The 12,354-nt window shown below is 40.9% G+C and overlaps 1 protein-coding gene and 1 non-coding gene across 4 annotated transcripts; both read left to right on the forward strand.

The window, feature by feature from the left end:
* Positions 1–478: 478 nt before the first annotated feature.
* trnav-uac (transfer RNA valine (anticodon UAC)) lies at positions 479–551 on the forward strand. Its single transcript has one exon. It is a non-coding gene; the product is annotated as a tRNA-Val (tRNA).
* Positions 552–3,247: 2,696 nt separating this feature from the next.
* On the forward strand, positions 3,248–8,946 carry LOC146649803 (forkhead box protein M1-like). 3 transcript variants are annotated; one of them, XM_085386530.1, is made up of 9 exons: positions 3,248–4,775; positions 4,932–5,077; positions 5,312–5,503; positions 5,590–5,718; positions 5,973–6,032; positions 6,447–6,495; positions 6,619–6,791; positions 7,002–7,770; positions 8,348–8,946. In XM_085386530.1, exons 1-9 carry the CDS (start codon positions 4,343–4,345, stop codon positions 8,698–8,700), a joined length of 2,304 nt encoding a protein of 767 aa, XP_085242656.1. In that variant the 5' UTR covers positions 3,248–4,342; the 3' UTR covers positions 8,701–8,946. The 3 variants fall into 3 exon arrangements, with proteins under 3 accessions (XP_085242656.1, XP_085242653.1, XP_085242655.1); XM_085386527.1 differs by lacking the exon at positions 8,348–8,946 and having other exon boundaries at positions 3,248–4,745; positions 7,002–8,277; XM_085386529.1 differs by lacking the exons at positions 5,973–6,032; positions 8,348–8,946 and having other exon boundaries at positions 7,002–8,281.
* Positions 8,947–12,354: the final 3,408 nt, after the last annotated feature.

Raw genomic sequence — 12,354 nt, forward strand, 5'->3', positions numbered from 1 at the left:
GTCATTCAGCTCCGGGTTCCCACTCAGTGTTTCCTCTGTTTGTCTCTTTTGTAGATATTGGCACTGCTAGTCGATAGCTACATCCCTTTGATTTATCTGTTGGCTAATAAAGTCTTCAGACTTGTCACGCATAAAATGAAAGGTAAATAGAAAGGTAGACTGGGTTCTGGACTAGGTCTGTCATATAACGACTCCTCAGAGAAGCAGGCTCAATTTGTCAACACAAGAGCATTAGGGGGAAAGTGTCAAACGCCTGCTGTGTGCCTTTATTCATTTCATATAACTTTGTTCTTAATATTCTGCTCTGAAATGACTTCTGGTGGATTTAAAGTTGCATTTTACAGTATTTTTATTTTTTTGATCATTTAACATCCCCTTCAAGCTGCAGCACAGAATGTACATATTTCCACATATTTATAAGGAATCAGCAGCATGGGATTCAACTCATCAGGTAAAAACAATGGCTGGCAGTCCATCTGGTTCTGTAGTGTAGTGGTTATCACATCTGCTTTACACGCAGAAGGTCCTGGGTTCAATCCCCAGCAGTACCATGACTGTCATCTTCCCCTTAGCTCTTTGCCACATACAGACATCTTCACCCATAGTGATGAGTTTTGACCCTTTGGTAGATATAGAAATAAAAATGTGGTTTGATGACCATTAAATTAAAATAGGTTTTTCCATCTTTAGCCCCCGTAGCTGTGAGAACAATCTCATTAATTTCTCATGCGTTTTGTTAGAGAAGCAGGACTGAAACATGGCAGAAACATCTTGGTTGAGAAAAAATGAAAGAAGGGTTACTGCGTTTAGTTGTCTAAGAGGGAGAGAAAAGTGCTGCGGCTGGTCCCACACTCCACAGACTTTTACATTAAAATGCACAGATTTACCGCAGAAAAAGAGCATGTTTACATTTGGCCACAAAAACTGAGAATATTCTTAAGTCTTTATCCATTATAATGAGATAGATAGTTTAAGCTGACAGACGGTACCCACTCTAACACTTACAACCACTAGCTGCCTGCAAGGCTTCGCCACACCTAATTTGTCACTGGACTGTAACTTTGTTTTCTGTGCCTTTTGGGTCATTTTTAAAGCTTGTTTTAAGCTGATGATTTAGCCACTGCCCCTCCACCCACTGGTTTGTGAATCACGTCATTTTTAAAGCTTGAGCAACAACAGCATAATGTCGTCGCAATTTTGATGGTGTCTGTTTTAGAAAAAGGAGAAAATATAAGTTTGTGGAAGTGTTTACTAAAACTATACAAAAGATTACAAAAATAGCAATTACACAATTATTTGCAATATTATCATATATAAGAATGAGTGGGTATTTATATCTCATTTAAAAAAAACTCACAAGCATAGTAAAAACCTGGCTATAGTAACAACCCTGCTGTCAAACAAAGCAGGTGAAATTAGGTAGAAATATGCATGAATAAAGAAGCTTCCTACGCAGCACAGTAGACTGAATTTGTGAATGCTGCCAGCAGCGCTGAAGTAGAGACTAAAAGTAGTCAAATTCATTATCCATCTAGAACTGACACATCAAAGTCATTTTACACCACGGGCTGCATACAGCCCACTTTGGTCTGAAGTGGACCGAACCAGTGAAACTTGATAAATGTGTAAAATTACAGAAAAAGTGCTTTTTTCGCACTTTTTTCTATTTGGTATAGATACTTTCTGTAGTAAATAGCAGAAAAACTGAAACTATTTTGTCCAGTGGGCTGGATTAGAGTCTTTCCCGAACCGATTCTGGCCCCTGCGCTTTATGTTTGACACCCCTGAACAGCTCATCAGCAAGCAGACCCAAAGGGAGTACGCATTTTGACAATAAAAGAAGCCAGGTGCCTGCTCGCCTGTGTCCGACACTATAAACACCACTCTCCCTGCGATAAATGTTAGGCATACGTAGGTACTACACACTGCACACATGACTCACATCACTGTATACAGATTCCCAAGATGCTATCTGTCTTCTCTCCTACTCTGGCCCAGGAATGGCCCGACTGCTTCCCTCCTTTAAGGGTAAGACTGTGCCGTGATGCTGACACTTTTCTTTCATCCCCAAAGGATGTGTGCGTGTGTGTACTTGAGAGTCTTGACAAGTTTCTCTCTTTGTCGTGGCTTCAAGAGAAGGCATCCGAGTGCAGTTATTTACCCTGATTGAAGACTTCATGTGCTTTTGCAACATCAGTGTTCAATCATGAGAAAGTGGAGAGGGGACGCAGTTTCCTGCCCCCAACTGCGGGGTCTAGTTTGGTTGTGTCAACACTGTCCAAGCCTGTGGTCAGATCAAAAGCCGTCTCTAGTGTAAGGACTACAGTTGGATATTTGGTGTCCAAAAAGATCCCCACTTCCTTTTTCCCATACCCTGACCCATCAGCTCCTCGACCCCGAGCAAAGCTGGATCACGTGATCTCAGTGGTTCGACTCATCAGAGGCTTAAAATGAGTTTTAGCGAAGCAGGAGCGGCACCAAGCTTCAGTTTTTGGATGTAACCTGTCATGCTTTAGTGCTCTGCACTGATTTCAGCTTGTGGTTAATGATGCAACCTTGCCCCCAGCTGAACCAGCAATGACGTTACACTTGAAACTCTGTCAATTTTCTTTAGGAACAGCAGAGGGTGCTGTTGTTTACTAGATAATCAGGAGACTTGCTTAGACTCAACATGAACAATCTGCATGCTTTATGAACTGGGTACAGCTTATCACTTATCGTCTGAAGAAACGAACAGTACTGTATTTTCTTTTCTGACACCGTGTCCTGGTCCTTCCTTTTTAACTGGCAGCTAAATGGTGCTTCTTCTTCTTCTGCTTTTTGTTGTTTAGACAGACGCTGTCCTCCTCAGAACATTAAACTTCCTGGAAAGCACATAGACCAAAAACACTCACTGCTATATTTTACTGGGTCCCATTTGGTCCCACTTTTATTATTATACAAAATATAAATGGGAGATAACAGAACAAAGTACTCCTGAAATAACTATGATGTATGAAATAATGTCCAAAACACTCCTGGATGATTTCGTGGCGTCGTCTGGGAGGCCTGTCTCTTCAGTATGGTGATGTGGTAGGGGAGTAAAAGGTACCTGAGCGCCCACATCGACAACTGGCTGAACTGGAAAACCAGCACAGAGAGTGTATATAAAATGGGGAAGCGCAGAAAGCTGAGATCCTTCAATGTGTGCAGCAAAAACTTGGAGATTTTCAATCTGTCAGCATTGCTGTGGTCTGCTGGGGGGCCAGCATGAGACCTGGTGACATCAAGAAAGCGTCAAGAAACATATTAGGAAGGCTGGCTTTGGAATTAGTTAGAAACTGGATATCTGATTCACTCCACTGCCATAAACACACATGCAGGAAATCTTTCATATCGTATGCTTTCACTCTCTATAATAGAATACATCTGTCTGGCAGAGTCATCTGCCAAATATTCTTCTTCTTATGATTATTATATCATCAGTCTTTTCACAGGTGTAACAAAAATATTTCCCTAAATATAGAATACATAAAGTATTTCTAATCTCATCACCTAATCAAGACTTCATGTGTGGAAAAGTTACTTTAAATCTGTAGTAAAACTGTCAATTTTACCGCGACATCAATATATTTTAATTACATTTATTTGTTTGTAATGTAGTCACAGGATGGTTCTGTGGTTCCCAGGATAGCGCAGTATGTCTGGAGTGAATGTACAGCGATGCTGTATGTTTTACCGCAAATTATGTCTGAAGTTGTCATTTGAGTCTATTGAGGTTTTCACTAGAATATATTTTGACTTGTTACATCGGGAAAAATACTTAACCTTAATGTAAGTTATATGGTAATGTTTCATTAATTGTCAAAATGGTTATCCAGACAAAAATTCTCTAGTGTCGTAGCTATTATATACGAACATCTTGATTGCTAATAAATATAATCCTGGCAACGTTTCATACAGTTAAAAACATTGGCTAACGTCTTTTGTTCTACAAGCTGGAAATCGTCACTAACCGAAGGAAATTAGCCGCTAAAGTGAGGAGTTGACGATATAAAAAGAAGGTGCGGACCTTAGTTTTATCTAGATAACATTTAACCCGTTTAGCGTTAAATGCTTAGTATTTTATTATGATCAGTATTTGAGCTAAATCGGTGAGTTTTCCGAGTTGATCTAGACTGAATTGCTGTGAACGGACTTGATGGCTAACGCCAGTAACTGACTTGATAATTTCCATCTCCCAGCTAAACGTTACCGTTACTGTTAACTCTTGTTGTAACAGTTAATCTCCGTTGTTCAGGCTCGTTTGTGTTTTTTGTGCAGAATACCTCTGAACAACTTGGCACATTTCAATGATCTGACCATGAGACGGAGCCCGACGAGACCCCGGATTCTCAAAAGAAGAAAACTGCCTTTTCATCAAAATGCGACGGATTCACAGCCTGGAGAATCAGGCTCCAAAGATCCGTTAATACCAGCTGCTGTTCAGAGCTTTCCTGGTGGTATCCGCATCATGGACCATCCATCCAAGTCTGATACTCAGGTGGTTGTCAGTCCCGAAAAAGTAGAAGCTCAAAGCGTTATTGGGGACCTCACAGCTAAAGGCAATGAATGTGGTGCCCAGGGCCCAAACAAGTTCATTCTTCTGAGTGGGAGTGGCAACAAGTGGGACTATGGAGCTGATCCTCAGTCTGCTGCTGAAGCGGCTGCTACAAGGAGTACAGAAGGACATAAAGTCAAAGCTGAAACTACACGCAGTTTCCCAGGTGACAAACTTCTAACTGAAATTAAACCATGTACGGAAAAAAATTTCTTTTATTAATGTTTAGGATAATACTTAAACTATAAGTGTGGAATTTAGTGCTTGTTTTTCTCTCTGTCTGATTTGATAATCTGTATTTAACTCCTCCTCTGTTTAAGCAACAATGTTTTTTCCCCTTTTACTTTACTAGTGAATAAGGATGTAAACTGCGGTCCCTTTGACGACAGCCTTACCGACCTTAAGTGGTTGGGTAGGATGAGCACATGTGCCTTGGAGCCAAACTCTACAAAGCAGCTCAGCAGCAAGGAGAACCAGAACTCTTTACAGACTTTTGAGGTTCAGAGCTTTTTCTTGTTAACTGCTTTTTTTCCCTTGCCCTTTATGTGCCGACACAAACTTGTCTGAAGGCAACATTAACCCCAGACATGTTGCTACATGTTCCCTAAACACCCTTTCATAACCAATTGGTCATGACTGTGATTTATAATGACAGCAATAGTAGTCTGATTACAGAAAATAGTTACACTGTCAGATTTATTGACTGTTGTTTGTTTGTTTTTTGTCATATAGGCACACAATACACATACCAGTGCAGAAGCTCCTCAGCAACCCATTTCAGAGAGGCCACCGTACTCCTACATGGTCATGATCCAGTTTGCTATCAATAGCAGAAAGAACAGGAGGATGACCCTAAACGAGATTTGCATGTGGATTGAGGACAACTTCCCTTACTATAGAGATGTGGCCAAACCAGGCTGGAAGGTACTTCAGAGCTGCTGAAAGTGTGATATGTTCACAGCTCTGCAGCAAGCAGCAGTTTTCAAATACTTTTTCATTTATAATTGCAGAATTCCATCCGCCATAACCTCTCTGTGCATGACCTGTTCATTCGTGAAACGTCTCCAGATGGTAAAATGTCTTTCTGGACTATCCGACCTGAAGCCAATCGATGCCTCACACTTGATCATGTGTACAAGGTGAGTGCAGCTGACTCGTTGCTTTTACATCGGTGATATCTGGGAACATTTGTGGTACTTGGCCTGAATGTTTTGTTGCAAGAATGCTTGTTAAATGCTTATTGTTTTACCTTGTGTTTATATAATGATTATTCTTGGATCCTTGTTTTTCAATTTTTTTTTTCATGGCTGACACCTTGAGAGTGTTTTGAGATTCCTCATGTTGTTTTTCATCTTATTTTCCCCCTAATCTCACTTCACATCTCTCTCTGTAGCCGGGCTGTGATCCAGTGACTGCCACTGTTCCTGTGCCAATGCTTTTACTGGCTAATCAAGTAAGACTGATTTAGCCCCTTTCTTTTTCTTTTCTTTTAGTTCTTCAGGAGCCATCTTCAAGTCACAACCTCAGAAAAATCTGAACGTTCATGAATCTATTTGTCACCAGACTTTCAGACCCACAGAGTGTAGCTACACCTGTTTTTGTTGCAGGAGGAGACGAGAGCAGCAGGGAAGCAGAGAGGCTGAAGTCAGTCTGAAAGGCTAATGTGCTTTAAGAGCACTTGTTTCTCCTAATGTCTGGTATCCATACAATCATAAAACTTCCTTTTAGTCCTTTCCTGAGGGTAAAGATGTAGGGTCAGCTATCAAGGGACAAGTTTTGGACAGAACGCCAAGTTACAGTGTTGGTAGGTGGCAGCACAGTAAGGCTCCTAACTGATATAATTTCTGTCTCATCTTACTTTTCACAGCACCAAAAGAGGACACTTCCAGATGCAAGAAAAACACCAACTAGCTCTGGTGAGTTAAAAGAAATGTATGAGTTGTTTTATAAATTTGAGACTTGAGAAAAGTCAGAGGTTGGCAAACTGCTGTTTAGTTTGGAAATGTGTAGTGCAATGTTGATGTGTTTTCTGTGTTCAGAGAGAAAGATGAAACCTCTTCTGCCTCGAACCGATTCATACTTGGTGCCCATACAGCTCCCCGTCACTCCTTCTGTCTACCTGCCATCCACTTCTACCCCTTTTCCTCCGCCCTGCTCCCAGCAGAAGGGGAACAATTCACGAGGAACAAAGAGAGTCCGCATAGCACCGAAGGTAATGAATTTCTCATATATTTCAGCTTTTTAAAATGTGTTGTTGTTGTTGTTTTACTTCATAAGCTATGCAAGTTGCAAACTGCTTTTCAAAACAAGTATTTCTTGGAACTCCCTAGAGTTTACATTGACAACATTATGTGCATAGAGATGAGTATGAACTTCACCCATACCACTAAGATTTTAATGGGAATGGTTGCATGTCTGACAGGTGACACAAAGTGATTCCCCAGCTGTGATGATATCTCCTCAGAAGAATACGGACTTTAAGGTAGAAGTGAAGGAGGAGCTGGTATGTGTTCCGATTAAATGCGAGACCCCCAAAGCTCCTCCAAAGAGACAAGCCAGCAGCTCACGGCGCAAACAGCGCTTGGTTCTCTCTGTGAATGAAGAGCCTGTTCTCCTCTGCCACGAAAGTAATTTCTTTGACTCTGGCGTAGCCTCCGATGCTTTGACATTCCAGGACAATCCACATATTGAGCTGGATGAAGACAAGCATGGGCAGAAAAGCCCAGATAGGGAGTTCTCATTCAAAACCCAGATAAAAAGTAGAAGCCATTTGACCTCATCCACCCCCAGCAAGCCACCTTCTTATGTTGCATCTTTTAAAGTGACCCCGGTGGGCAAAGGAAGTCAAAATATTCTGGACTTCAGCCCTAGTCATACACCAGGTGGTCCCACAGATACTCCACAACACGACTACACCACCTTCAGCTTCAGCAGCACTCCCTTTAAAGACTTGCCTCTGTTTAACTCCCCAAGAGAGCTGCTCACATCTGCTCCCTCCAGAGTGACCGGACCAGCAGAGTCACCCACCGAATGCCTCAAAAGTAGCTGCTCCAGAGAGCTTCTGCAGGGAGGCAGTTCCACAGCAGCCAATCGCTCAATCACAGAGGGCCTCGTCTTGGATACCATGAACGACAGCCTGAGCAAGATATTGTTGGATGTTAGCTTCTCTGGTCTGGATGATGACGACCTTGGTATGGCGAACATCAGCTGGTCTGAGTTCATCCCTCAGTTGAAATAGCCAGAGGGCCGAAACACATTCTATGGCTAAGCAGTGTCACCTGTTTCTTTTTCCTTTTTTTTTCTTTGTGTAAACACTACATGATTAGGCCCACACCAAAGCAGCAAGACAGAAACAAATTTAGATCTGACACTATTTAAACCATCCGAACTGTCCATATTGAAGAGGATTTCTCTCAACAGAAGGCGAGGCTGTTGATGTAGGAAGAAATATCACGCTCCTAGTGCTCTAGAAATTTACTCTGGTTGTCTGTTTTACCCAACTATTCAGAAGCATATCTATCATTATACCAAAACAAGTTCAAATAAGGCCCACTTGATACTATCATTTTAAACTTCTTATTGGAGACTTATTCAGACCTCCTTTTTGCAGTAGTTTAGGAGCTTTTAGCTTCAAATTTCTTTTACATTTGCTTTGCTGCTGGAGGGTTCTGGCTACCACATGAGGGGGAAATTTAACATAGTTAAATAGATTGCAGGGATGCTCCAGTTTCAATTACCGTTTGATGTTTTTTCCTGTTCATACACCAGGTGGTCCCACAGATACTCCACAACACGACAACACCACCTTCAGCTTCAGCAGCACTCCCTTTAAAGACTTGCCTCTGTTTAACTCCCCAACTGAGCTTCTCAAATCCGCTCCGTCCAGAGTGACCGGACCAGCAGAGTCACCCACCGGATGCTTCACAAGTAGTTACTCCAGAAAGCTTTTGTGGGGAGGAGGCGCACCAGCCAGTCCCTCAATCACAGAGGGCCTCGTCTCAGATACCTTGAACGACAACCTGAACAAGATATTGTTGGATATTAGCTTGTCTAGTCTTGATGATGATGAACTTGGTATGGCAAACATGAGCTGGTCTGAGTTGTTCCCTCAGCTGAAGTAGTCAGAGGGCCGACACAGACTCTATTGCTAACCAGTGTCACCTGTTTTTGAAGGGGAAAAGTGTAACATCGTTCTTTCTTTGAATTTCTTTACATATTTGGCCTCCTTTGTGTTTTACGGTTTTCCTTTTTTGCTGTATTTGTCTGTCTTCTTGAAGGACATGAATTCATTTCTTGAAGGAATTTATTATATGTGTCAATAATTAATTACATTTTAAATAAAATAAATAAATAAATAAATACATAAATGTGTCTTTAATTAATTAACTAACCCTCTGGGTTTCTTCAAAATCACTATCCTTTCAGCTTGTTCTTGGCCAAAAGTGTCCAGCAACAGATTAGGTGTGTAATTTTTATAATTTTTTTGTGGGGTTTTTGTGCTATTTTTCTGCATACATTTTTAAACTATAACATCAGTTCTTTTTATAAATATAAAAAAACCCTTTATTTTTTACATTTTTAAACCTTGAAACACCAGTTTGTTTGTACAATGCACTTGTTGGAAGACAACCTCAAAACTCACTTTCATATATTTGCATTGCTACTGGATTTTCTTGTATTATTAATAGCAGAGTCTGGGACGTGTAATCAATTAACATCAACAGTGATTTTTTTTTCTATTGTTATTTTTGTGCAGGGAAAGCGAAATAGAGCAAACTTTCTCTCAGCTTGTTCATTTGTAAGTATTCATAAACAGAGAAAATCATAAAATCCCATTTTCTTCCAAGTAATACATGCAACCTGATTTATTTGTAACCGTCACTGCAACTACAATTATATCAATAATTAACAGTATCAATGATTTTTATGCATTAATATATTTTTGCACAGTGACAGAAAAACTCCCACTCGACTTGTTCGTGGCCAAAAATGGCCAACCTGTTGTTTAAATTCACAAAATGCTATAAAATTCAAATATATTAAAACATATTTCTACTTTCATTGACTTGATTTTTTTAAATAAGAATCAGTTCTGGTCCTTAAAACCAAAATTTCATTCAAGTTCAGAATTTTAACCCTTTCAATACCAGTTAGATTACATAAATGTAATGATCTACAAAGAGATAAAAACCATAAAATCCCTATTTTCTTTTTGCAAATAGCTCACTCTTTCTTCACTCCCACATGGGGCGGCAGCTGAGGTGAGTTTCTGTTTGAGTCTCCTGAGTTCATGTAACGTTTTGAGTTCCAGAGTGACTTAAATCACACTTTGTTTCCTTTGTGAATCAGCAGTCCATGTGTGTCTTTCCCTACTGATTATTCAAATAAAAGGAGAAACCTGTGATTGATGACTGTTCATTCTCATTCTGATCGGATGAACCCATGATGGTAACAACCTCCAACCTCCTCTGAGCCTTCCTTCAAAACAATTATATATGCATCATTACATTTTTGTGCAGTGAAGATAACAAGAAAAACTCCCTCTCAGGTTGTTCATGGGCAAAATTGGCCACCTCCTGTTTATATTCCCAAAGGGCTATAAAATTGACAAACTTGATTTATTAAACTAGCACCAGTCGTTGTCATGAAAACCAAAATATTTTTTAATTTAGAAATTATAGCCTTCAAACATATATTTTAATTTCCAGCCTTGAACTTTCAGTTGGAAATTCAATTCTACCCATCTGTCACACAAAACTTTCTCCACTTATGTTTCTACTGAGATTTCTAAAAACACAACAACAATGATAGGGTCTCGGATTCGTTTAAGGGAATCGTTTAACGTAGTATTGCATGGCAAGATCGTCTCCTTTCAAACAGAACAGAAGGAGTAAATACATGTTTGTGGAAGTGGTTAAATGGCCTGCATTTGTATAGCGCTTTACTCAGTCCCTAAGGACCCCAAAGCGCTTTACACTACATTCAGTCATTCACAAACTGGCGCCACCGGGCCCTCTGACCGCCACCAGTAGGCGAACATGGGGTTAGTATCTTTCCTAAGGATACGTGGCATGCAGCTAGGAGGCAGCCTGGGATCAAACCACCGACCTTCTGATTAGTGGCTGATCTGCTCTGCCACCTGAGCTACAGCCACCACCAGGTTACTAAAACTATACAAAAGCTTACAAAAGCAATTACACAATTATTTGCAATATTATCATATATAAGAATGAGTGGGTATTTATATCTCATTTAAAAAAAACTCACAAGCATAGTAAAAACCTGGCTATAGTGACAACCCTGCTGTCAAACAAAGCAGGTGAAATTAGGTAGAAATATGCATGAATAAAGAAGCTTCCTACGCAGCACAGTAGACTGAATTTGTGAATGCTGCCAGCAGCGCTGAAGTAGAGACTAAAAGTAGTCAAATTCATTATCCATCTAGAACTGACACATCAAAGTCATTTTACACCACGGGCTGCATACAGCCCACTTTGGTCTGAAGTGGACCGAACCAGTGAAACTTGATAAATGTGTAAAATTACAGAAAAAGTGCTTTTTTCGCACTTTTTTCTATTTGGTATAGATACTTTCTGTAGTAAATAGCAGAAAAACTGAAACTATTTTGTCCAGTGGGCTGGATTAGAGTCTTTCCCGAACCGATTCTGGCCCCTGCGCTTTATGTTTGACACCCCTGAACAGCTCATCAGCAAGCAGACCCAAAGGGAGTACGCATTTTGACAATAAAAGAAGCCAGGTGCCTGCTCGCCTGTGTCCGACACTATAAACACCACTCTCCCTGCGATAAATGTTAGGCATACGTAGGTACTACACACTGCACACATGACTCACATCACTGTATACAGATTCCCAAGATGCTATCTGTCTTCTCTCCTACTCTGGCCCAGGAATGGCCCGACTGCTTCCCTCCTTTAAGGGTAAGACTGTGCCGTGATGCTGACACTTTTCTTTCATCCCCAAAGGATGTGTGCGTGTGTGTACTTGAGAGTCTTGACAAGTTTCTCTCTTTGTCGTGGCTTCAAGAGAAGGCATCCGAGTGCAGTTATTTACCCTGATTGAAGACTTCATGTGCTTTTGCAACATCAGTGTTCAATCATGAGAAAGTGGAGAGGGGACGCAGTTTCCTGCCCCCAACTGCGGGGTCTAGTTTGGTTGTGTCAACACTGTCCAAGCCTGTGGTCAGATCAAAAGCCGTCTCTAGTGTAAGGACTACAGTTGGATATTTGGTGTCCAAAAAGATCCCCACTTCCTTTTTCCCATACCCTGACCCATCAGCTCCTCGACCCCGAGCAAAGCTGGATCACGTGATCTCAGTGGTTCGACTCATCAGAGGCTTAAAATGAGTTTTAGCGAAGCAGGAGCGGCACCAAGCTTCAGTTTTTGGATGTAACCTGTCATGCTTTAGTGCTCTGCACTGATTTCAGCTTGTGGTTAATGATGCAACCTTGCCCCCAGCTGAACCAGCAATGACGTTACACTTGAAACTCTGTCAATTTTCCTTAGGAACAGCAGAGTTTACTAGATAATCAGGAGACTTGCTTAGACTCAACATGAACAATCTGCATGCTTTATGAACTGGGTACAGCTTATCACTTATCGTCTGAAGAAACGAACAGTACTGTATTTTCTTTTCTGACACCGTGTCCTGATCCTTCTTTTTTAACTGGCAGCTAAATGGTGCTTCTTCTTCTTCTGCTTTTTGTTGTTTAGACAGACGCTGTACTCCTCAGAACATTAGTGATGGGTCAGTCGCG

Source organism: Rhamphochromis longiceps, linkage group LG17 (genome assembly GCF_057381845.1).
Source record: "Rhamphochromis longiceps isolate RC_006_pf linkage group LG17, R_longiceps_female_GT1.1, whole genome shotgun sequence".
NCBI classification, from domain to species: domain Eukaryota; kingdom Metazoa; phylum Chordata; class Actinopteri; order Cichliformes; family Cichlidae; genus Rhamphochromis; species Rhamphochromis longiceps.

What these genes read in the sequence shown, in the direction of transcription:
- LOC146649803 (XM_085386530.1), top strand. Translation starts at nt 4,343, where the DNA reads ATGAGACGGAGCCCGACGAGACCCCGGATTCTCAAAAGAAGAAAACTG. An exon ending in TCTAACTGAAATTAAACCAT is followed by an intron (nt 4,776 to 4,931) that starts GTACGGAAAAAA and finishes TTACTTTACTAG; the next exon opens with TGAATAAGGATGTAAACTGC. An exon ending in ACTCTTTACAGACTTTTGAG is followed by an intron (nt 5,078 to 5,311) that starts GTTCAGAGCTTT and finishes TTTGTCATATAG; the next exon opens with GCACACAATACACATACCAG.